Raw genomic sequence first — 25,923 nt, forward strand, 5'->3', positions numbered from 1 at the left:
CGTCCCCCCCCAAATTTTCCCGGTTTTTTTGCCTTCTCCCCAAATTCCCCACATCCCCAAATTTTTTTGAGTTTTTTTGGCGATTTTTTGGGACAATTTTCACCAATTTTTCACCCCAAACTCCCGCAGCTCCCCTCGCCATTTTTGCCCTCCCTGATTTTCCCTTTTCTCCCCCATTTTTCCACCTTTTTTCCTGGGGTTTTTTTTGGGTCCCCCCCCAAAATTTTCCCGTTTTTTGCCTTCCCCCCAAATTCCCCACACCCCCAAATTTTTTTGAGATTTTTTTGCAGATTTCTCGGCACATTTTTCCCCCAAAATCCCAATTTCCCTTTTCTCCGCCGTTTCCCCTCCGTTTCCCGCGGGGTTTTTTGCGCTCCCCCCCAAACCTGGGGGTCCCCCCGATGGCTGTGGGGATCCCCCCGGGCTCTGGGGGTCCCCCCTCACCGCGGGGCCGGGGTAGGGCCCCAGCTCGCAGCTCTCCCGCCAGGACATGTTGAGGCTCCGCACGAACTCGGGGTAGAAGCGGTGGCTGGTGTTGAACATGGAGAAGCCCAGGACGGTGGCCGGAGCGGCCGGCAGCGCGTCCAGCCGCAGCAGGGGGAAGTCCTGTGGTCATCGGGGTCATTTTGGGTCATTTTGGGTCATTTTGGGTCAGTTTGGGTCAGTTTGGGTCATTTCTGGTCAGTTTGGGTCATTGCAGGCAATGGGTGGTCAAGGGGTCATTGGGGTCACGGTGGCCGGAGCGGCCGGCAGCGCGTCCAGCCGCAGCAGGGGGAAGTCCTGCGGTCAGTTTGGGTCAGTTTGGGGCTGTTCTGGTCATTTCGGGTCATTTTCGGTCAGTTTGGGTCATTTCTGGTCATTTTGGGTCATTTTGGGGCTGTTTGGGGTCATTGGGGTCATTGGGGTCACGGTGGCCGGAGCGGCCGGCAGCGCGTCCAGCCGCAGCAGCGGGAAGTCCTGTGGTCAGTTTGGGGTCAATTTGGGTCAGTTTGGGTCAGTTTGGGCCATTTCTGGTCAGTTCTGGTCATTTTGGGGCTGTTTGGGGCTGTTTCGGGTCATTTGGGGTCATTGGGGTCAGTGGCCGGAGCGGCCGGCAGAGCGTCCAGCCGCAGCAGGGGGAAGTCCTGTGGTCAGTTTGGGGTCAGTTTGGGTCATTTTGGGTCATTTTGGGTCAGTTTGGGTCATTTTGGGTCATTTTAGAGGCATTTCTGGTCATTTTGGGTCATTTGGGGTCATTGGGGTCACTGGGGTCACGGTGGCCGGAGCGGCCGGCAGCGCGTCCAGCCGCAGCAGGGGGAAGTCCTGTGGTCAGTTGGGGTCAGTTTGGGTCAGTTTGGGTCAGTTCTGGTCATTTTGGGTCATTTTGGGTCATTTTAGGGCCATTTCTGGTCATTTTGGGGCTGTTTGGGGTCATTGGGGTCATTGGGGTCAGTGGCCGGAGCGGCCGGCAGCGCGTCCAGCCGCAGCAGCGGGAAGTCCTGCGGTCAGTTTGGGTCATTTTGGGTCATTTTGGGTCATTTTGGGGCATTTTGGGTCATTTTGGGGCTGTTTGGGGTCATTTGAGGTCAGTTTGGGTCATTGCAGGCAATGGGTGGTCAAGGGTTCATTTGGGGTCACAGTGGCCGGAGCGGCCGGCAGCGCGTCCAGCCGCAGCAGCGGGAAGTCCTGTGGTCAGTTTGGGGTCAGTTTGGGGTCAGTTCTGGTCATTTGGGGTCATTTTAGGGCCATTTCTGGTCATTTTGGGGCTGTTTGGGGTCATTGGGGTCACTGGGGTCACGGTGGCCGGAGCGGCTGGCAGAGCGTCCAGCCGCAGCAGCGGGAAGTCCTGCGGTCAGTTGGGGTCATTTTGGGTCATTTTGGGTCATTTTGGGTCATTTCTGGTCAGTTTGGGTCATTTCTGGTCAGTTTGGGTCAATACAGGCAATGGGTCATCAAGGGGTCATTTGGGGTCACGGTGGCCGGAGCGGCCGGCAGCGCGTCCAGCCGCAGCAGGGGGAAGTCCTGTGGTCAGTTTGGGGTCAGTTTGGGTCATTTTCGGTCATTTTGGGGTCATTTGGGATCAGTGAAATTCATCTTGGGGTCATTGGGGTCACAGTGGCCGGAGCGGCTGGCAGAGCGTCCAGCCGCAACAGTGGGAAGTCCTGTGGTCAGTTTGGGTCAGTTTGGGTCATTTCGGGTCATTTTGGGTCAGTTTGGGTCAGTTTGGGGTCATTTAGGGTCATTGGGGTCAGTGGCCAGAGCGGCCGGCAGAGTGTCCAGCCGCAGCAGGGGGAAGTCCTGTGGTCAGTTGGGGTCAGTTTGGGTCATTTGGGGCCATTTCTGGTCATTTTGGGGCTGTTTGGGTCAGTTTGGGTCATTTTGGGTCATTTAGGATCAGTGAAATTCATCTCAGGTCATTTGGGGTCACTGGGGTCACGGTGGCCGGAGCGGCCGGCAGAGCGTCCAGCCGCAGCAGCGGGAAGTCCTGCGGTCAGTTTGGGTCAGTTTGGGTCAGTTTGGGTCAGTTTGGGTCATTTGGGATGACTCAGGGTCACCCATTGGTCACTCAGTGGTCAGGGGTCACTCAGGGGTCACTCAGGGTCATTCAGTGGTCACTCAGGGGTCACTCAGTGGTCACTCAGGGGTCACTCAGGGTCACTCAGGGGTCACTCAGTGGTCAGGGGTCACTCAGGATCACTCAGGGGTCACTCAGGGGTCAGTGGTCACTCAGGGTCACTCAGGGTCACTCAGTGGTCACTCAGTGGTCACTCATTGGTCACTCAGTGGTCACTCAGGGGTCAGTGGTCACTCAGTGGTCTCTCAGTGGTCACTCAGGGTCACTCAGGGTCACTCAGGGGTCAGTGGTCACTCAGGGTCACTCAGGGGTCAGTGGTCACTCAGGGTCACTCAGGGGTCAGCGGTCACTCAGTGGTCACTCTGGTCACTCACCATGGTGGTCAGGATGTATTTGTAGAACGTCGACGTCATCCCCAGCTCCGAGGCCTGGGGGGGCACCAGGGTGGGTCTGACCCCCCAAAAACCCCCAAAATCCCCCCAAATCCCCCAAAAACCCCAAAATGCCCCAAAACCCCCCCAAAATACCCCCAAAACCCCCAAAATACCCCAAAATACCCGAAACCCCCCAAATGCCCCAAACTCCTGAAAGCCCCAAAACCCCAAAATACCCCAAAATGCCCCAAACCCCCCAAAACACCCCAAACCACCCAAAACCCCCAAAATGCCCCAAATCCCCAAAACCCCCAAAACCCCCCAAAACCCCCAAAACCCCCCAAAACCCCCCAAACCCCCAAAACACCCCAAACCCCCAAAACGCCCCAAAACCCCCAAAACCCCCCAAATCTCCAAAACTCCCCAAAACCCCCCAAAACCCCCAAAATGCCCCAAATGTCCCAAACCTCCAAAAACCCACCAAACACCCCAAAACTTCCCAAACCCCCCAAACTCCCAAAACACCCCAAAACCCCCTGAAATGCCCCAAAACCCCCAAAACCCCCAAAATGCCCCAAAACCCCCCAAATCCCCAAAACCCTTCAAAATGCCCCAAACCCCCTAAAACCCCCAAAACACCCCAAACCCTCAAAATTCCCTAAAACCCCCAAAACCCCCAAAAAACCCCAAAACACCCCAAAACCCCTGAAACACCCCAAGTCCCCAAAACCCCCAAAATGCCCCAAAAGGCCCCAAAACCCCCAAAACCCCCAAAACCCCCCAAAACCCCAAAACCCCCAAAATCCCCCAAAACCCCCCAAACCCATGAAATGCCCCAAAACCTTCCAAAATCCCCCAAACCCCCCAAAACCCCCAAACCCCCAAAATCCCCAAAACCCCCCAAAACCCCCAAAATGCCCAAAACCCCCCAAAACCCCCAAAACACCCCAAAACCCAAAATGTCCCAAAACCCCCAAAACACCCCAAAACCCCCAAAACACCTCAAAACCCCAAAATGTCCCAAAATCCCTGGAATGCCCCAAAATGCCCCAAACCTCCAAAACCCCCCAAAATGCCCCAAAAATCCCAAAATCCCTGGAATGTCCCAAAACCCCCTAAAACCCCCCAAAACCCCCCAAATCCCCAAAACCCTTCAATATGCCCCAAACCCCCTAAAACCCCCAAAACCCCCCAAAATGCCCCAAATGTCCCAAACTCCCCAAACCCCCCCAAACCCCCTAAAACCCCCAAAACCCCCCAAAACCCCTGAAACACCCCAAGTCCCCAAAACCCCCAAAACGCCCCAAAACCCCCCAAATCCCCCCAAAACCCCAAAACCCTTCAAAATGCCCCAAAACCCCAAAACCCCCCAAAAACCCCTGAAACGCCCCAAATCTCCAAAACCCCCCAAAACCCCCCAAAACGCCCCAAAATCCCCCCCAGTCGGACCTTGGCCAGCACGAGGGCGGCGGTGGCGGCGCTGCCGTCGATGACGATGGTCGGGACTTTGTCGTCGCGGATTTCCTTCAGCAGCGGCGTCGGGTCCTGCTCGGCGTCCAGGACGCGCACGGAGAGCGCCTCGCGCGAGATCAGGAACTGCCGCACCAGCTCCTCCAGACGCAGCAGGCCTGGGACCCAAAAACCCCAAAATTCACCCCAAAATCCACCCCAAAATCCACCTCAAAATCCACCCCAAAAACGGCTCCGAAATCACTGAAATCTGCTCTGAAATCGGTCACAAAATCACTGAAATCTGCCCCAAAATCGGCCCCACGGAGAGCGCCCAGTGCGAGATCAGGAACTGCCGCAGCAGCTCCTCCAACCGCAGCAGGCCTGGGACCCAAAAACCCCAAAATTCACCCCAAAATCCACCTCAAAGTACCCAAAAACTGCCCAAAAATCGGCCCTGAAATCACTGAAAACGGCCCCAAAATCGGCCCCATGGAGAGCGCCCAGCGCAAGATCAGGAACTGCCGCAGCAGCTCCTCCAGACCCAGCAGGCCTGGGACCCAAAAACCCCAAAATTCACCCCAAAATCAGCTCCAAAATGGGCAAAATTCACCCCAAAATCGGCTTTGAAATCGGCTCTGAAATCGGTCACAAAATCACTGAAATCCGCCCCAAAATCGGCCCCACGGAGAGCGCCTCGCGCGAGATCAGGAACTGCCGCACCAGCTCCTCCAGCCGCAGCAGGCCTGGGACCCAAAAACCCCAAAATTCACCCCAAAATCCACCCCAAAATCCACCTCAAAATCATCAAAAACGGCTCCGAAATCGGCTCCAAAATCGGTCACAAAATCACTGAAAACGGCCCCAAAATCGGCCCCATGGAGAGCGCCCAGTGCGAGATCAGGAACTGCCGCAGCAGCTCCTCCAGACGCAGCAGGCCTGGAAACCCCAAAATCACCAAAATTCACCCCAAAATCCACCTCAAAATCCATCCCGAAAACGTCTCCAAAATCACTGAAATCTGCTCTGAAATCGGTCACAAAATCACTGAAAACGGCCCCAAAATCGGCCCCACGGAGAGCGCCCAGCGCGAGATCAGGAACTGCCGCAGCAGCTCCTCCAGCTGCAGCAGGCCTGGGACCCAAAAACCCCAAAATTCACCCCAAAATCCACCCCAAAATGGGCAAAATTCACCCCAAAATCGGCTCCAAAATCCACCTCAAAGTACTCAAAATCGGCATCAAAATCGGCCACAAAATCACTGAAATCGGCCCCAAAATCGGCCCCATGGAGAGCGCCCAGTGCGAGATCAGGAACTGCCGCAGCAGCTCCTCCAGACGCAGCAGGCCTGGGACCCAAAAACCCCAAAATTCACCCCAAAATCAGCTCCAAAATCCACCTCAAAATCCATCCCGAAATCGGCTCCGAAATCACTGAAATCTGCTCTGAAATCGGTCACAAAATCACTGAAAACGGCCCCAAAATCGGCCCCATGGAGAGCGCCCAGTGCGAGATCAGGAACTGCCGCAGCAGCTCCTCCAGCCGCAGCAGGCCTGGGACCCAAAAACCCCAAAATTCACCCCAAAATCCACCTCAAAGTACTCAAAAACTGCCCAAAAATCGGTCACAAAATCACTGAAAACGGCCCCAAAATCGGCCCCACGGAGAGCGCCCAGTGCGAGATCAGGAACTGCCGCACCAGCTCCTCCAGACGCAGCAGGCCTGGAAACCCCAAAATCGCCAAAATTCACCCCAAAATCCACCTCAAAATCCATCCTGAAAACGTCTCCAAAATCACTGAAATCCGCTCTGAAATCGGTCACAAAATCACTGAAATCGGCCCCAAAATCGGCCCCATGGAGAGCGCCCAGCGCGAGATCAGGAACTGCCGCAGCAGCTCCTCCAGACGCAGCAGGCCTGGGACCCAAAAACCCCAAAATTCACCCCAAAATCGGCTCCAAAATCCGCTCCAAAATCACCGAAAACGGCTCCGAAATCAGCTGCGAAATCGGTCACAAAATCACTGAAAACGGCCCCAAAATCGGCCCCAAAATGAGTCACAAAAACCCCAAAATCGGCCCCAAAATAGGCCCCAAATTTAGCTGCAAAATCTGCCCCAAAATCACCGAAAATGGCCCCAAAATCGGCCCCAAAAACCCGAAAATCCACCCCAAAATCGGCCCCAAAATTGGTTACGAAATCGGCCCCAAAATCACCAAAAACGGCCCCAAAATCAGCTCTAAAATTGGCCCCAAAAACCCAAAAATCCACCCCAAAATCCACCCGAAAATCGGCCCCAAAATTGGCCCCAATAAACCCAAAATCGGCCCCAAAAACTCCAAAATCCACCCCAAAATCGGCCCCAACTCCCAATAAATCCCCATTAATCCCCAATAAACCCCATTAATCCCCAATAAATCCCAATAAACCCCCATTAATCCCTAATAAACCCCATTAATCCCTAATAAATCCCCATTAACTCCTAATAAATCCCAATAAATCCCAATAAATCTCCATTAATCCCCAATAAATCCCCATTAATCCCTAATAAATCCCCATTAATCCCCAATAAACCCCATTAATCTCTAATAAATCCCAATAAATCCCCATTAATCCCCAATAAATCCCCATTAATCCCTAATAAATCCCCATTAATACCCAATAAATCCCATTAATCCCTAATAAATCCCAATAAATCCCTCCCAGACCACAATAAATCCCCATTAATCCCTAATAAATCCCAATAAATCTCCATTAATCCCCAATAAATCCCCATTAATCCCTAATAAATCCCCATTAATCCCCAATAAACCCCATTAATCTCTAATAAATCCCAATAAATCCCCATTAATCCCCAATAAATCCCCATTAATCCCTAATAAATCCCCATTAATACCCAATAAATCCCATTAATCCCTAATAAATCCCAATAAATCCCTATTAATACCCAATAAATCCCTATTAATCCCTAATAAATCCCCATTAATCCCTAATAAATCCCTATTAATACCCAATAAATCCCCATTAATCCCTAATAAACCCCCATTAATCCCCATTAATCTCTAATAAATCCTCAATAATCGCCCCCAGACCCCCATTAATCCCCATTAATCCCCCCATAGTGGCTCACACTCGGCCCTGGCGCAGATGAGGGAGGCCGGGGGGGCGCGGAGGCTGCGCAGGAGCCCCCCCAGGGCCCCAATAGCCCAATGAACCCCATTAATGCCTAATAAATCCCTATTAATCCCTAATAAACCCCATTAATCCCTAATAAATCCCAATAAATCCCAATTAATACCCAATAAATCCCAATAAATCCCCATTAATCCCTGATAAGTCCCAATAAATCCCAATAAATCCCCATTAATCCCTAATAAATCCCCATTAATCCCTAATAAATCCTCATTAATCCCTAATAAACACCATTAATCCCCATTAATCTCTAATAAATCCCCATTAATCTCTAATAAATCCCAATAAATCCCCATTAATACCCAATAAATCCCATTAATCGCTAATAAATCCCCATTAACTCCTAATAAATCCCCATTAATCCCTAATAAATCCCCATTAATCCCTAATAAACACCATTAATCCCCATTAATCTTCAATAAATCCCCATTAATCCCCAATAAATCCCCATTAATCCCCATTAATCTCTAATAAATCCCCATTAATCTCTAATAAATCCCAATAAATCCCCATTAATCCCCAATAAATCCCAATAAATCCCCATTAATCCCTAATAAATCCCCATTAATCCCCAATAAACCCCCATAAATCCCTCCCAGACCACAATAAATCCCCATTAATCCCTAATAAATCCCAATAAATCCCCATTAATCCCTAATAAATCCCCATTAACTCCTAATAAATCCCCATTAATCCCCATTAATCCCTAATAAATCCCCATTAATCCCTAATAAATCCCTATTAATACCCAATAAATCCCCATTAATCCCTAATAAACCCCCATTAATCCCCATTAATCTCTAATAAATCCTCAATAATCGCCCCCAGACCCCCATTAATCCCCATTAATCCCCCCATAGTGGCTCACACTCGGCCCTGGCGCAGATGAGGGAGGCCGGGGGGGCGCGGAGGCTGCGCAGGAGCCCCCCCAGGGCCCCAATAACCCAATAAACCCCATTAATGCCTAATAAATCCCTATTAATCCCTAATAAATCCCAATAAATCCCCATAAATCCCTAATAAATCCATATAAACCCCCATTAACTCCTAATAAATCCCAATAAATTCCTAATAAATCCCCATTAATCCCTAATAAATCCCAATAAACCCCATTAATCCCTAATAAATCCCCATTAATCCCTAATAAATCCCATTAATTCCTAATAAATCCCCATTAATCCCCAATAAATCCCCATTAATCCCTAATAAATCCTCATTAATCCCTAACAAACATCATTAATCCCCATTAATCCCTAATAAATCCCCATTAATCCCCAATAAACCCCATTAATGCCTAATAAATCCCTATTAATCCCTAATAAATCCCCATTAATCCCTAATAAACACCATTAATCCCCATTAATCTTCAATAAATCCCCATTAATCCCCAATAAATCCCCATTAATCCCCATTAATCTCTAATAAATCCCAATTAATCCCTAATAAATCCCAATAAATCCCAATAAATCCCATTAATCCCTAATAAATCCCAATAAATCCCTATTAATCCCCAATAAACCCCATTAATCCCTAATAAATCCCAATAAATCCCCATTAATCCCTAATAAATCCCAATAAATCCCCATTAATCCCTAATAAATCCTAATAAATCCCCATTAATCTCCAATAAACCCCCATTAATCCCCATTAATCCCAATAAATCCCCATTAATCCCTAATAAATCCCCATTAATCCCTAATAAACACCATTAATCCCCATTAATCTTTAATAAATCCTCATTAATCCCTAATAAATCCCTATTAATACCCAATAAATCCCCATTAATCCCTAATAAACCCCCATTAATCCCCATTAATCCCTAATAAACCCCCATTAATCCCCATTAATCTCTAATAAATCCCAATAAATCCCAATAAATCCCCATTAATCTCTAATAAATCCTCAATAAATCCCCCCCAGACCCCCATAAATGCCCCCCAGTGTCTCACACTCGGCCCTGGCGCAGATGAGGGAGGCCGGGGGGGCGCGGAGGCTGCGCAGGAGCCCCCCCAGGGCCTGGCTGACGTCCTCGTTGCTGGGGTAGAGGCTGAGCGCCGCCAGGCGCAGCAGGGGCGGCCGGGGGGCGTCCTCGGGGCCCACGCGGATGTGGGGGATCTGGGGGGACGGTGGAAAAGGAATCGGGGAAAAAAGGCTGAAATTGGCTCAAAATCGGCCCAAAAAGGCCGAAATCGGTGCCAAAATTGGCCCAAAAAGGCCGAAATTGGCCCAAAATTGGCCCAAAAAGGCCGAAATCGGCCCAAAATCAGCCCAAAAAGGCCAAAATCAGCCCAAAATCAGCCCATAAATGCTGAAATCGGTGCCAAAATCAGCCCAAAAATGCTGAAATCGGCCCAAAATCGGCCCAAAAACGCCAAAATCGGCCCAAAATCAGCCCAAAAACGCTGAAATCGGCCCAAAATCAGCCCAAAAAGGCCGAAATCGGTGCCAAAATCGGCCCAAAAAGGCCAAAATTGGCCCAAAATCAGCCCATAAATGCTGAAATCAGTGCCAAAATCAGCCCAAAAAGGCTGAAATTGGTGCCAAAATCAGCACCAAAATGAGTCCAAAACCACTGAAATCAGTGATGGAATTGGCGCTGAAACCAGCCCCAAAATCAGCCCCAAAATCAGCCCAAAACCGTCAAAATCAGGGCCAGAATCAGCGCCAAAATCAGCCCAAAACCGCCAAAATCAGTGCTGGAATTGGCACCAAAATCAGCCCCAAAATCAGCCCCAAAATCAGCCCCAAAATCAGCCCAAAACTGCCAAAATTGGTGCCAAAATCAGCCCAAAACTGCCAAAATCAATGCTGGAATTGGCACCAAAATCAGCTCCAAAATCAGCTCCAAATTTGGCACTAAAATTTGCCCAAAATCAGCCCAAAACTCCCAAAATCAGCGCCAAAATCAGCACCAAAATAAGTCCAAAACCACTGAAATCGGTGATGGAATCAGCACCAAAATCAGCACTGAAATCTGCACCAAAATCAGCATCAAAATCAGCCAAAAAAGGCCAAAATCAGTCCAAAATCAGCTCAAAACTGCCAAAATCAGCACCAAAATCGGTGCCAAAATTGGTGTCAAAAATCAGCCCAAAACTGCCAAAATCAGCGCCGGAATTGGCACTGAAATCAGCCCCAAAATCAGCCAAAAAACGCCAAAATCGGCCCAAAATCGGCCCCAAAATCAGCCCAAAAATGCCGAAATCAGTGCTGGAATTGGCACCAAAATCAGCTCCAAAATCAGCCCCAAAACACTGAAATCGGCCCAAAATCAGCCCAAAAATGCCGAAATTGGCCCAAAATCGGCACCAAAATGAGTCCAAAACCGCTGAAATCGGTGACGGAATTGGCGCCAAAATCAGCTCCAAAATCAGCCCAAAACCGCTGAAATCGGCCCAAAATCGGCACCAAAATCAGCCCAAAAATCAGCCCAAAATCGGCCCATAAACGCCAAAATCAGCACCAAAACTGGCACCAAAATCGGCCCAAAAATGCCAAAATCAGCCCCAAAATCAGCCCCAAAATTGGCACCAAAATCTGCCCGAAATCAGCCCAAAACTGCCCGAAATCAGCGCTGAAATCAGCAAAAAATCTGCCCAAAATTCCACCCCAAAACCCCGAAATCAGCCCCAAAATCAGCGCAGAAATCAGCAACAAAATCAACCCTAAAACCACTGAAATCCACCCCAAAATCAGCCCCGAAATCCCCAAATCCACCCCAAAATCAGCCCCGAAACCACTGAAATCCACCCCAAAATCAGCCCCGAAATCCCCAAATCCACCCCAAAATCAGCCCCGAAATCAGGGATTTGGGGGATTTGGGGTTTTTGGGGTTTTTGGGGTTCCCGTGGTGGTTTTTGGTGATTTTTGGGGTGATTTGGGGGGGTTTGGGGTGGCTTTGGGGGGAACTTTGGGGGGAAATTGGGGGGTTTTGGGGTCCCGAGGTGATTTTGGGGTGATTTTGGGGTTTTCGGGGTCCCAGGGTGATTTTTGGGTCCCGAGGTGTTTTTGGGGTGAATTCCGGGGTTTTTGGGGTCGCTCACCTCCTTCTCCCCGCAGATGTGACTGACCCTGGGGGGATTTGGGGTTTTTGGGGTTTTTGAGGTGATTTTTGGGGTGAATTTGGGGATTTTGGGGTGTTTTTGGGGTTTTTGGGTCCCAGGGTGTTTTTGGGGTGAATTTTGGGGTTTTTGGGGTCGCTCACCTCCTTCTCCCCGCAGATGTGACTGACCCTGGGGGGATTGGGGGATTTTGGGGTTCCCGAGGTGATTTTTGGGGGTGAATTTGGGGGTTTTTGGGTGATTTTTGGGGGTTTGGGTCTCGAGGTGTTTTTGGGGTGAATTTTGGGGTTTTTGGGGTCGCTCACCTCCTTCTCCCCGCAGATGTGACTGACCCTGGGGGGATTTGGGGTTTTTGGGGTTCCCAAGGTGATTTTTGGGGTGAATTCCGGGGATTTTGGGGTGTTTTTGGGGTTTTTCGGTCCCGAGGTGTTTTTGGGGTGAATTTTGGGGTTTTTGGGGTCGCTCACCTCCTTCTCCCCGCAGATGTGACTGACCGTGGCCGCAGCGGCCGGGCTGGCGGCCGGACCCAGCACCGAGACCACGCCCTTGGGCAGGATCTGACACACTGGGGGGGACCCCAAAAACCCTGAACCCCAAAATCCCAAAAACCCCAAAATCCACCCCAAATCCACCCCAAAATCCCTTAAATCCAAACCCTGAATCCCAAAAATCCCCCAAATCCACCCCAAAATCCCCAATCCCAGACCACGCCCTTGGGCAGGATCTGACACACTGGGGGGACCCCAAAAACCCTGAACCCCAAAATCCCAAAATCCCCAAAATCCCCCCAAAACCCTGAACCCCAAAATCCCCCAAATCCACCCCAAATCCAAACCCTGAACCCCCAAAATCCCCCAAATCCACCCCAAAATCCCAAATCCCAGCACCCAGACCACGCCCTTGGGCAGGATCTGACACACTGGGGGGGACCCCAAAAACCCTGAACCCCAAATTCCCCAAAAAACCCAAAATCCACCCAAATCCACCCCAAAATCACCCCAAAATCCCCTAAATCCAAACCCTGAATCCCAAAAATCCCCCAAATCCACCCCAAAATCCCCAATCCCAGACCACGCCCTTGGGCAGGATCTGACACACTGGGGGGGACCCCAAAAACCCTGAACCCCAAAATCCCCAAAATCCCCTAAATCCACCCCAAATCCACCCCAAATCCCAGCCTTGATCCCTTCCTGAACCCCAAAATCCCCCAAATCCACCCAAAATCCCCCAAAATCCCCCAAAATCCCAAATCCCAGCACCCAGACCACGCCCTTGAGCAGGATCTGACACACTGGGGGGGACCCCAAAAACCCTGAACCCCAAAAATCCCAAAAACCCCAAAATCCCAAAAACCCCAAAATCCCCCCAAAATCCAAACCCTGAACCCCAAAATTCACCCAAATCCCCCAAAATCCCCAAAATCCCCCAAATCCACCCCAAATCTGAACCCAAATCCCTCCCAATTCCCCCCAGATCGCCTCCCAGTCGCTCCCAGTACAAACCAGTACAAACCAGTATAAACCAGTGCCCTCCCAGTCCATCCCAGTACAAACCAGTGACCCCAAATCCCCCTTTAACCCTTTCCCAGTTCCCTCCCAGTACAAACCAGTGCCCCCCAGTCCATCCCAGTGCCCTCCCAGTCCAAACCAGTGCAAACCAGTACCCCCGAATCCCCCTTTAACCCTTTCCCAATCCCCTCCCAGTCCCTCCCAGTCCATCCCAGTCCAAACCAGTGCCCCCAAATCCCCCTTTAACCCTTTCCCAGCCCCTCCCCAGTGCCCTCCCAGTGCTCCCAGTGCCCCCCAGTTCATCCCAGTTCATCCCAGTCCCATCCCAGTCCCCTCCCAGTGCCCCTCAAACCCCTCCCAGTGCCCTCCCAGTGCCTCCCAGTCCAAACCAGTGCCCCCAAATCCCCCTTTAACCCTTTCCTAGCCCCTCCCAGTTTTTTCCCAGCCCCTCCCAGTCCCTCCCAGTTCATCCCAGTGCCCTCCCAGTCCATCCCAGTGCCCCTCAATCCCCTCCCAGTTCATCCCAGTCCCTCCCAGTGCCCCTCAGACCCCTCCCAGTGCCCTCCCAGTGCCTCCCAGTCCATCCCAGTACAAACCAGTGCCCCCAAATCCCCCTTTAACCCTTTCCTAGCCCCTTCCAGTCCCTCCCAATCCCCTCCCAGTCCATCCCAGTATAAACCAGTCCCTGCCAGTCCCTCCCAGTTTGATCCCAGTCCATCCCAGTGCCCCTCAAACCCCTCCCAGCCCTTCCCAGTTCCCTCCCAGTCCAAACCAGTGCCCCCAAATCCCCCTTTAACCCTTTCCTAGCCCCTCCCAATCCCCTCCCAGTTTGATCCAAATCCCTCCCAGTGCCCTCCCAGTGCTCCCAGTTCATCCCAGTCCCCTCCCAGTGCCCCTCAGACCCCTCCCAGCCCTTCCCAATCCCCTCCCAGTCCATCCCAGTACAAACCAGTGCCCCCAAATCCCCCTTTAACCCTTTCCTAACCCCTCCCAGTTTGATCCCAGCCCCTCCCAGTCCATCCCAGTACAAACCACTCCCTCCCAGTCCCTCCCAGTTTGATCCCAGTCCCCTCCCAGTGCCCCTCAGACCCCTCCAGTGCCCTCCCAGTGCCTCCCAGTCCAAACCAGTGCCCCCAAATCCCCCTTTAACCCTTTCCTAGCCGCTCCTAGCCCCTCCCAGTTTGATCCCAGTCCAAACCAGTGCCCCCAAATCCCCCTTTAACCCTTTCCTAGCCCCTCCCGGTTTGATCCCAGCCCCTCCCAGCCCCACCCAAACCCCTCCCAGTACAAACCAGTCCCTCCCAGTGTCCCTTACTGGTGTCGGTGGTCTCGTACTGGTTGTCCCGGGCCAGCTCGAACACATCGACCTCCCAGTGCTCCCAGTCCATCCCAGTCCCTCCCAGTCCAAACCAGTGCCCCCAAATCCCCCTTTAACCCTTTCCTAGCCCCTCCCCAGCCCCTCCCAGTGCCCCTCAAACCCCTCCCAGTCCATCCCAGTACAAACCAGTCCCTCCCAGTCCATCCCAGTTTGATCCCAGTGCCCTCCCAGTGCCCCTCAGACCCCTCCCAGTGCCCTCCCAGTCCATCCCAGTCCAAACCAGTGCCCCCAAATCCCCCTTTAACCCTTTCCTAGCCGCTCCCAGCCCCTCCCAGTTTTTTCCCAACCCCTCCCAAACCCCTCCCAGTACAAACCAGTCCCTCCCAGTGTCCCTTACTGGTGTCGGTGGTCTCGTACTGGTTGTCCCGGGCCAGCTCGAACACATCGACCTCCAGGCGGGCCGGGGGCCGCCCCCCCCCCGCGCCATTGACGCGCTCCCGGGCCAGCGCCAGCGCCAGGCGCTCCCCCCGCCCGCAGCCCCCGCGCTCGTCCAGGATGGCGGCTGGGGGAGGGGGAGGGGCGTCAGAAACCCCCAGACCCAAAAAACCCCGAAAAACAAAAAAAAAACCCACAAAAATCCCCCAAAATCCGGCTAAAAACGGTTAAAAATGGCAAAAAACCCCAAAAATGGCCCAAAATGACCCAAAATCCCCCCGCCCGCAGCCCCCGCGCTCGTCCAGGATGGCGGCTGGGGGAGGGGAGGGGCGGTCAGAAACCCCCAGACCCAAAAAACCCCGAAAAACAAAAAAAAACCCACAAAAATCCCCCCAGAAATGGCAAAAAAATGGCAAAAATGACCCAAAATGACCCAAAATGGCCCCAAATCGCCCCGCCCGCAGCCCCCGCGCTCGTCCAGGATGACGGCTGGGGGAGGGGGAGGGGAGGTCAGAAACCCCCAGACCCAAAAAACCCCGAAACCCAAAAAAAACCCGAAAAAAATCCCCCAAAAAATGGCAAAAAAATGTCAAAAATGACCCAAAATGACCCAAAATGACCCAAAATCGCCCCGCCCGCAGCCCCCGCGCTCGTCCAGGATGGCGGCTGGGGGAGGGGAGGGGCGGTCAGAGAGGGGGAGGGGGCGTCAGAAACCCCCAGACCCAAAAAACCCCGAAAACCCAAAAAAAACCCCCAAAAAACCCGAAAAAAACCACCCCGAAATGACCCAAAATGACCCAAAATGACCCAAAATGGCCCCAAATGGCCCCAAATGCCACTGAGCCCCTCCCCCCGCTCGTCCAGGATGGCGGCTGCGGAGGGGGAGGGGCGGTCAGAGAGGGGTCGGGGTCCGCCAGAAACCCCCAGACCCAAAAAACCCCAAAAACCCCAAAAAAACCCCAAAAACCGGCAAAAAAATCACCCCTAATTCACCCAAAATGGCCCAAAATGACCCAAAATGGCCCAAAATGACCCAAAATCCCCCCGCCCGCAGCCCCCGCGCTCGTCCAGGATGGCGGCTGGGGGAGGGGGAGGGGCGGTCAGAGAGGGGGAGGGGGCGTCAGAAACCCCCAGACCCAAAAAACCCCAAAAACCCAAAAAAAACCCGAAAAAAATCCTCCCAAAAATGGCAAAAAAATGGCAAAAATGACCCAAAATGACCCAAAATCTCACTGAATTCCGCCCCGCGCTCGTCCAGGATGGCGGCTGCGGAGGGGGAGGGGCGTCAGAAACCCCCAGACCCAAAAAACCCCGAAAACCCAAAAAAAACCCACAAAAATCCCCCGAAAAATAGCAAAAATCGGCAAAAAATGGTAAAAAACCCCCAAAATGGCCCAAAATGACCCAAAATCGCCCCGCCCGCAGCCCCCGCGCTCGTCCAGGATGGCGGCTGCGGAGGGGGAGGGGCGTCAGAAACCCCCAGACCCAAAAAACCCCGAAAAACAAAAAAAAACCGAAAAAAATCCCCCCAAAAATGGCAAAAATCGGCAAAAAAATCACCCCGAAATGACCCAAAATGACCCAAAATGGCCCCAAATGCCACTGAGCCCCTCCCCCCGCTCGTCCCGGATGGCGGCTGCGGAGGGGGAGGGGCGGTCAGAGAGGGGTCGGGGTCCGCCAGAAACCCCCAGACCCAAAAAACCCCCAAAACCCCAAAAATCCCCCAAAAAATCCCCAAAAAATCCCAAAATTCCCATTTTTGACACCAAAAAACCCCAAAATTCCCATTTTTCACCCCAATTCTCACCCATGCGCAGCGCGGGGGTCGCGGCCCTGCCCCCGGGGAGGATCCCAAACCCCAAAATCCCCAAAAAACCCAAAAAAACCCCAAAAAAATCCCCAAAAAATCCCAAAAAAATCCCAAAATTCACATTTTTGACCCCAAAAAAAACCCAAAATCCCCATTTTTCGCCCCAATTCTCACCCATGCGCAGCGCGGGGGGCGCGGCCCTGACCCCGGGGGGGATCCCAAACCCCAAAACCCCCCCAAAACCCCCAAAAATCCCCAAAAAATCCCAAAAAATACCAAAAAAACCCCCAAAATTCACATTTTTGACACCAAAAACCCCAAAATCCGCGGATTTTGCCCCAATTCTCACCCATGCGCAGCGCGGGGGGCGCGGCCCTGCCCCCGGGGAGGATCCCAAACCCCAAAAACCCCCCAAAAACCCCCAAAAAACCCAAAAAAATCCCAAAAAATCCCAAAAAAACCCCAAAATTCACATTTTTGACACCAAAAAAACCCAAAATCCGCGGAATTCGCCCCAATTCTCACCCATGCGCAGCGCGGGGGGCGCGGCCCTGACCCCGGGGAGGATCCCAAACCCCAAAACCCCCCCAAAAAACCCCAAAATCCCAAAAAAATACCCAAAAAAATCCCAAAATTCACATTTTTGACACCAAAAAACCCAAAATCCCCGGAATTCGCCCCAATTCTCACCCATGCGCAGCGCGGGGGGCGCGGCCCTGACCCCGGGGAGGATCCCAAACCCCAAAACCCCCAAAAAACCCCCAAAAAACCCAAAAAATCCCAAAAAAATCCCAAAAAATCCCAAAATTCCCATTTTTGACCCCCAAAACCCCAAAATCCGCGGATTTCGCCCCAATTCTCACCCATGCGCAGCGCGGGGGGCGCGGCCCTGCCCACGGGGATGATCCCAAACCCCAAAACCCCCCAAAAAACCCCAAAAAAACCCCCAAAAAATCCCCAAAAAATCCCAAAAAAATCCCAAAATTCACATTTTTGACCCCAAAAAAACCCAAAATTCCCATTTTTTGCCCCAATTCTCACCCATGCGCAGCGCGGGGGGCGCGGCCCTGCCCCCGGGGGGGGTCCCGGGGGTCGCGGCTCCCGCCAGGAGCAGCAGCAGCAGCGCGGTGGGGGAGGGGCGCGGCATCGCCCCCTCCTCATCGGGGAGGGGGAGGGGCGGGGGGGGCTCCGGCCGCCTGCGGGGGGAGGGGGGGAGGAGGGGGGGGGGAGGGGTGAGACCCCCGCCCCCAATTACAGGGAATTATCAGGAAATTATTCAAATAAATCAAATATCCCAAAATATCCCAAAATAATCCCAGAATAAACCCAAAATAATCCCGAAATAATCCAAATAAATCAATTATCCCAAAATGTCCCGAAATTATCCCAAAATAATCCCAGAATATCCCAAAATATCCCAAAATATCCCGAAATAAACCCAAAATAATCCCAAATATCCCAAATAATTCAATAATCCCAAAATAATCCCAAAATATCCCAAAATATCCCGAAATAATTCAATAATCCCAAAATATCCCGAAATAAACCCAAAATAATCCCAAATATTCCAAATAATTAAAATATCCCAAAATAATCCCAAATATCCTGAAATTATTCCAAAATAATCCCAAAATATCCCAAAATATCCCAAAATAATCCCAAAATAATCCCAAAATAATCCCCAAATATCCCAAAATGATCCCAAATATCCCAAATAATTCAATAATCCCAAAATATCCCAAAATATCCTGAAATAAACCCCAAATAATCCCAAATGTCCCAAATAATTCAATAATCCCAAAATAATCCCCAAAATCCCAAAATATCCCAAAATAAACCTGAAATAATCCCAAATAATTCAAATATCCCAAAATATCCCAAAATATCCCAAAATATCCCAAAATAAACCCAAAATATATCGGAATAATCCCAAAATAATCCGAAATTATCTCAAAATGATCCCAAAATAATCCCAAAATATCCCCAAAATATCCCAAAATATCCCAAAATAACCCCAAAATATCCCGAAATATCCCGAAATAAACCCAAAATAATCCCAAAATCCCAAAATATCCCGAAATATTCCCCAAATAATCCGAAATTATCCCAAAATATCCCAAAATAAATCCAAAATATCCCAAATAATCCCAAAATAACCCCAAAATATCCCAAATATCCCGAAATAAACCCGAAATAATCCCAAAATTATCCCAAATAATTCAATAATCCCAAAATAATCCTAAATATCCTGAAATTATCCCAAAATAATCCCAAAATATCCCAAAATGATCCCAGAATATCCCAAAATTATCCCAAAATAATCCGAAATTATCCCCAAATGATCCCAAATATCCCAAATAATTCAATAATCCCAAAATATCCCAAAATTATCCCGAAATAAACCCAAAATAAATCCAAAATAATCCCAATTATCCCAAATAATTCAATTATCCCAAAATAATCCCCAAAATCCCAAAATATCCCAAAATAAACCTGAAATAATCCCAAAATAAACCCAAAATAATCCCAAATAATTCAAATATCCCAAAATATCCCAAAATATCCCAAAATATCCCGAAATAAACCCAAAATATCCCGGAATAATCCCAAAATAATCCGAAATTATCTCAAAATGATCCCAAAATATCCCGAAATAAACTCAAAATAAACCCAAATATCCCAAAATATCCCAAATATCCCAAAATAATCCAAAATTATCCCAAAATAATCCCAAAATATCCCAAATATCCCGAAATAAACCCGAAATAATCCCAAATATCCCGAATAATTCAATAAACCCAAAATAATCCCCAAAATCCCAAATATTCCAAAATAAACCCCAAATAATCCCAGAATATCCCAAAATATCCTGAAATAATCCCGAAATTATCCAAATAAATCAATTATCCCAAATATCCCGAAATTATCCCAAAATAATCCCAGAATATCCCAAATAATTCAATTATCCCAAAATAATCCCCAAAATCCCAAATATCCCAAAATAAACCCCAAATAATCCCAGAATATCCAAAAATATCCTGAAATAATCCCAAAATAATCCAAATAAATCAATTATCCCAAAATATCCCGAAATTATCCCAAAATAATCCCAGAATATCCCAAAATATCCCAAATATCCCAAAATAAACCCAAAATAATCCGAAATTATCCCAAATAATTCAATTATCCCAAAATATCCCGAAATTAACCCAAAATATCCCAAAATATCCCGAAATTATCCCAAAATAATCCAAAATTATCCCAAAATAATCCCAAAATATCCCAAATATCCCAAAATAAACCCGAAATAATCCCAAATATCCCGAATAATTCAATAAACCCAAAATAATCCCAAATATCCCAAAATATCCCAAAATAATCCCAAAATAATCTGAAATTATCCCAAAATAATCCCAAATAATTCAATAATCCCAAAATAATCCCCAAAATCCCAAAATGATCCCAAATATCCCAAATAATTCAATAATCCCAAAATATCCCAAAATGATCCCAAATATCCCAAATAATTCAATAATCCCAAAATATCCCAAAATATCCTGAAATAAACCCAAAATAATCCCAAATGTCCCAAATAATTCAATAATCCCAAAATATCCCAAAATAATCCCCAAAATCCCAAAATATCCCAAAATAAACCTGAAATAATCCCAAAATAAACCCAAAATAATCCCAAATAATTCAAATATCCCAAAATATCCCAAAATATCCCGAAATAAACCCAAAATATCCCGGAATAATCCCAAAATAATCCGAAATTATCTCAAAATGATCCCAAAATATCCCGAAATAAACTCAAAATAAACCCAAATATCCCAAAATATCCCAAATATCCCAAAATAAACCTGAAATAATCCAAAATAATCCCCAAATAATCCCCAAATCATTCAAATATCCCAAAATAAACCCAAAATATCCCAAAATAATCCCAAAATATCCCAAAATAAACCTGAAATATCCCAAAATATCCCGAAATAAACCCAAAATAATCCGAAATATCCCAAAATAAACCCAAAATAATCCGAAATAACCCCAAAATATCCCAAAATATCCCAAAATATCCCAAAATAATCCCAAAATATCCCCAAATATCCCAAAATAATCCCAAAATATCCCAAAATATCCCAAAATAAACCCAAAATAATCCGAAATTTCCCAAATCATTCAATTATCCCAAAATATCCCGGAATAAACCCAAAATAATCCGAAATTATCCCAAAATATACTGAAATTATCCCAAAATAAACTCAAAATAATCCAAATAATTCAAAATCCCAAAATATCCCAAAATAATCCCAAAATAAACCCAAAATATCCCAAAATAACCCGTAATAAACCCAAAATAAACCCAAAATAATCCGAAATAACCCCAAAATAAACCCAAAATAATCCGAAATAACCCCAAAATATCCCAAAATATCCCAAAATAAACCCAAAATAAACCCAAATACCCCAAAATAAACCCAAAATAAACCCAAATACCCCAAAATAAACCCGAAATAAACCCGAAATATCCCAAAATAGCCCCAAAATGACCCAAAAATAACCCCGGGACCCCTCCCCAAAATAACCCCAAAATGACCCCAAGACCCCTCCCCCAAACTGCCCCAAAACGACCCCAAAATAACCTCGGGACCCCTCCCCAAAATGACCCCAGAATGGCCCAAAATGACCCCAAAACGACCCCGAGACCCCTCCCCACAATGACCCCAAAATGACCCCAAAACGACCCCGAGACCCCTCCCCAAAATAGCCCTAAAATGGCCCAAAATGACCCCAAAACGACCCCGAGACCCCTCCCCAAAATGACCCCAGAATGACCCAAAATAACCTCGAGACCCCTCCCCAAAATGACCCCAAAACGACCCCGAGACCCCTCCCAAAAATGACCCCAAATAACCCAAAATAACCCCGGGACCCCTCCCCAAAATAACCCAAAATGACCCAAAATGACCCCAAAATGACCCCAAAACGACACCGGGACCCCTCCCCAAAATCCGCCCCGCCCCCCCGGACGGGCCCCGCTCCGCTGGGGGTCCCGGGGTCATTTTGGGGAGGGGTCCCGGGAATTGGGGAGGGGTCCCGGGCTCATTTTGGGGAGGGGTCTCGGGATTATTTTGGGGAGGGGTCCCGGGCTCATTTTGGGGCTATTTGGGCTCATTTTGGGGAGGGGTCCCGGGCTCATTTTGGGTCATTCTGGGATCATTTTGGGGAGGGGTCCCGGGGTCATTTTGGGGAGGGGTCCCGGGGTCATTTTGGGGAGGGGTCCCGGGCTCATTTTGGGGAGGGGTCCCGGGGTTACTTTGGGTCATTTTGGGTAATTTTGGGTCATTCCGGGCTCATTTTAGGGAGGGGTCCCAGGGTTATTTTGGGGAGGGGTCCCGGGCTCATTTTGGGGAGGGGTCCCGGGGTCATTTTGGGGAGGGGTCCCGGGGTTATTTTGGGGAGGGGTCCCGGGCTCATTTTGGGTTCATTTCCGGCAATTTTGGGTCATTTTTGGGGAGGGGTCCCGGGGTTATTTTGGGGAGGGGTCCCGGGCTCATTTTGGGGCTATTTGGGCTCATTTTGGGGAGGGGTCCCGGGCTCATTTTGGGTTCATTTCCGCCTATTTTGGGTCATTTTGGTGGGTCATTTTGGGTAATTTTGGGTCATTCTGGGGTCATTTTGGGGAGGGGTCCCGGGGTTATTTTGGGGAGGGGTCTCGGGAATTGGGGAGGGGTCCCGGGGTGATTTGGGGAGGGGTCCCGGGCTCATTTTGGGGAGGGGTCCCGGGCTCATTTTGGGTTCATTTCCGCCAATTTCGGGTCATTTATTTTGGGGGGGTGGGGGAGGGGCGGCTCCCGTTCCTATTTCGGGGCTCGCCCCTCCCCCCGCTCCCGTTTTGGGGCCGTTTCCGGGGATTTTGGGGATCCCCGAATTGGGGGAGGGTCCCGAATTGGGGGAGGGGTCCCCGGGGTTTCCCATCCCCCACCCGGTAACGGTTGCCAAGCAACGGCCCCGCGGATGCTGCGGTTGCCTGGCAACGGCGGCGGGAGGGGGGAGGGGAGAACCGGGGGCGACCCCTCCCCCACCCGCCCCTCCCCCCCCCTCCTCACCGGAGCCGCCCCCGCCCCTCCCCCCCCCCCGGAACGGGACCCCCCCCCAAAAAAAACCCCCCGGGCCGCGCCCCTCCCCCACCCGGCACCGGAAATTTGGGGGGTCCCGAATTCGGGGGGGGGAGGGGAGGGGGGGGACGGGACCGGGACCGGAACCGGGACCGGAAATGGGAACGGAACCGGAACCGGGACCGGGACCGGAAATGGAACCGGGACCGGAACCGGGAACGGAAATGGAACCGGGACCGGAACCGGAACCGGGATCAGGATCGGGACCGGAACCGGGAATCGGAAATGGGACCGGGAACGGAACCGGGAACGGAACCGGAACCGGAACCGGAACCGGGAATGGGTCCGGAAATGGAACCGGGACCGGAACCGGGAATGGGTCCGGAAATGGAACCGGGACCGGGAATGGGTCCGGGATCGCGACCCGAACCGGGATCTGGACCGGGAATGGGACCGGAAATGGACCCGGAACCGGAACCGGGATGGGAACCGGAACCGGGACCGCGAACGGAACCGGAACCGGCACCGGGAATCGGGAATGGGACCGGAAATGGATCCGGGACCGGGACCGGGATCACGACCGGGAATGGATCCGGAACTGGACCCGGAACCGGGATCGGGATCAAAACCGGAACCGGGACCGGGAATGGGTCCGGAAATGGATCCGGGAGCGGGAATCGGGACCGGGACCGAGATCAGAACCGGAGCCGAACCGGGAACCGGGAATGGGACCGGAAATGGACCCGGGACCGGGATCGGAACCGGAACCGGGACCGCGAACGGGAACGGAACCGGAACCGGGACCGGGAATCGGGAATGGGACCGGAATTGGAACCGGAACCGGGATCGGAACCGTAACCGGGACCGCGAACGGGAACGGAACCGGAACCGGGACTCGGGAATGGGACCGGGAATGGGGACCGGGACCGGGACCCGGGACCGGGGATCGGGACCGGGGATGGGAACCGGGAACGGGTCCGGGATCGGTACCGGGGAGCGCGGACGGAGCCGGGAACGGGTCCGGGAACCGAGACCGGGGGATGGAGCCGCGATCGGTACCGGAGCCGGGAACGGAGCCGGGATCGGTACCGGAGCCGGGATCGGTACCGGGGGTGGAGCCGCGATCGGTACCGGAGCCAGGAACGGAGCCGGGATCGGTACCGGAGCCGGGATCGGTACCGGGGACGGAGCCGCGATCGGTACCGGAGCCGGTGCCGGGTCCGGGATCGGTACCGGGAGCGAGGACGGAGCCGGGGCCGATCCGGGCTGGAGGAGCGGGGCCGGACCCGGCACCGGAAACCGGGGCCGGTACCGGGGCTGGGAGCCGGGATCGGGGCCGGGAGCGGCGGTTCCGGTACCGGTACCGGGCAGCGCGGACGGAGCGGGGGCAAAGCGGCACCGGGAGCGCGGGGGCGGCACCGAGAGCGGGCCCGGGGGTGGCCCCGGTACCGGAGGGCGGCGGGGGCTGGGTCCGGGGACCGGGAGCGACACCGGCACCGAGGGGCCGATCCCGGGACCGATCCCGGTACCGAGGGGGGCCGATCCCGGTACCGATCCCGGTACCGACCCCAGATCCCGGTACCGATCCCGAACCGGGGGCGCCATTCCGGTTATCGATCCCGATTCCCGGTACCGATCCAAAATCCCGGTACCGATCCCGAACCGGGGGGGCCGATCCCGGATCCCGATCCCGGTACCGACCCCAGATCCCGGTACCGAACCGGGAGTTCCATTCCCGGCTCCCGGTACCGATCCCGGGTCCCGAACCGGAGGGGCCATTCCCGCCTCCCGGTGCTGATCCCGGTTCCCGGTACCGATCCTAAATCCCGGTTCCGAACCGGGGGGGGTCCATTCCCGGTACCGATCCCGGATCCCGGTACCGATCCCGATCCCGAACCGGGGGAGCCATTCCCGGTTCCCGGTACCGATCCCGGGTCCCGATCCCGATCCCGGTACCGAACCGGGGGGGCCATTCCCGGGCCCCGCTCCCAAATCCCGGTCCCGATCCCGATCCCGGTACCGATCCCGGTCCCGGTACCGATCCCGAACCGGGGGGGCATTCCAGGGTCCCGATCCCGGTCCCGACCCCAGATCCCGGTTCCGGTACCGGGGGCTCCATTCCCCCCTCCCGATCCCGGTTCCGGTACCGATCCCGAACCGGGGGTTCCATTCTCCCCTCCCGGTTCCCGATCCCGGTACCGACCCCAGATCCCGGTTCCGGTACCGGGGGTTCCATTCCCCCCTCCCGGTGCCGATCCCGATCCCGGTCCCGGTCGCTTTCACCGGAGCCGCCTCCCCCTCCCCAAATTCCCTTTTTTCCCCATTTTCCCCCCCCCCCAAATTTCCCCTTTTCCCCTCCCCCCCCGCCGCCCCCTCCCCAAATTCCCGGTGCTCCCCTCCCCCCCGCCGCCCCCTCCCCAAATTCCCGGTGCTCCCCTCCCCCCCCGCACTCACGAGGCCGCGCGGCCGCCGCAGCCCCCCCGGCCCGGGGGTGGGGGATGGGCTCGGGGGGGGCCGAGCCGCGTCTCGAGCTCCCGGTGCGGCGGGGGGGGGGAGGGGAGGGGGAGGGGGGGAGGGGAGGGGGCACCGGGGGGGGGTGGGGGGGGGTGGGGGCAGGGCCCCCCCGGTTTCGCTGCTCGCGGCTCCGACGGCGGCGAGGGGAGGGGGAGGGGGAGGGGAGGGGGGTGGGGGAGGGTCCCGGGGACCCCCCCGGGAAATGGGGAGGGGGCAAAAGGGGGGGGGGGGGGTCGCGTCCTCCCCTCCCCCCACCCCCCAACCCAAATTTTTTTACCCCCCTCCCCCACCCCCCCCAAACGTTTGGGGGGAATTTGGGGAGGGGGAGGGGATTCCGCCCCCCCCCCCCCCAAAAGCGGCGTGGGAGCGTCCGGGGGCGGGGCTTGGAACAGGAGGCGGGGCTTGATCGGCACTGGGAGGCGGTGGGTGGGGCTAAAATGAAGCGGCCAATGGGGAAAGAGGGGCGGGGTTTGAAGGGAAATGGAGCGCTGTGATTGGAGGGTGGGCGTGGCTGAAGCGAGGTGATTGGGCGCTGGGGCGTGGCTGAGCCGGGGGGTGATTGGGCGCTGGGGGCGTGGCTGAGCCG

At 52.4% G+C, this 25,923-nt stretch overlaps 1 protein-coding gene across 1 annotated transcript in view; it reads right to left on the reverse strand.

Annotated features, from left to right (window-relative positions):
- The window catches only part of LOC311165999 (glutamate receptor ionotropic, kainate 5-like), a gene marked incomplete at its 3' end in the record, with an annotated part of 47,888 nt that extends 22,582 nt beyond the window's left edge, over window positions 1–25,306 (reverse strand). The window contains 8 exon segments of the mRNA XM_084227492.1: window positions 445–606; window positions 2,929–2,982; window positions 4,378–4,556; window positions 9,519–9,684; window positions 12,098–12,195; window positions 14,854–15,018; window positions 17,743–17,897; window positions 25,278–25,306. Of these exon segments, the coding sequence (XP_084083618.1) occupies window positions 445–606; window positions 2,929–2,982; window positions 4,378–4,556; window positions 9,519–9,684; window positions 12,098–12,195; window positions 14,854–15,018; window positions 17,743–17,848 (930 nt within the window). The 5' untranslated portion in view covers window positions 17,849–17,897; window positions 25,278–25,306.
- Between the last annotated feature and the right edge of the window lie 617 nt (window positions 25,307–25,923).

Source organism: Fringilla coelebs, assembly GCF_963513975.1.
Source record: "Fringilla coelebs genome assembly, contig: SCAFFOLD_364, whole genome shotgun sequence".
NCBI lineage: Eukaryota > Metazoa > Chordata > Aves > Passeriformes > Fringillidae > Fringilla > Fringilla coelebs.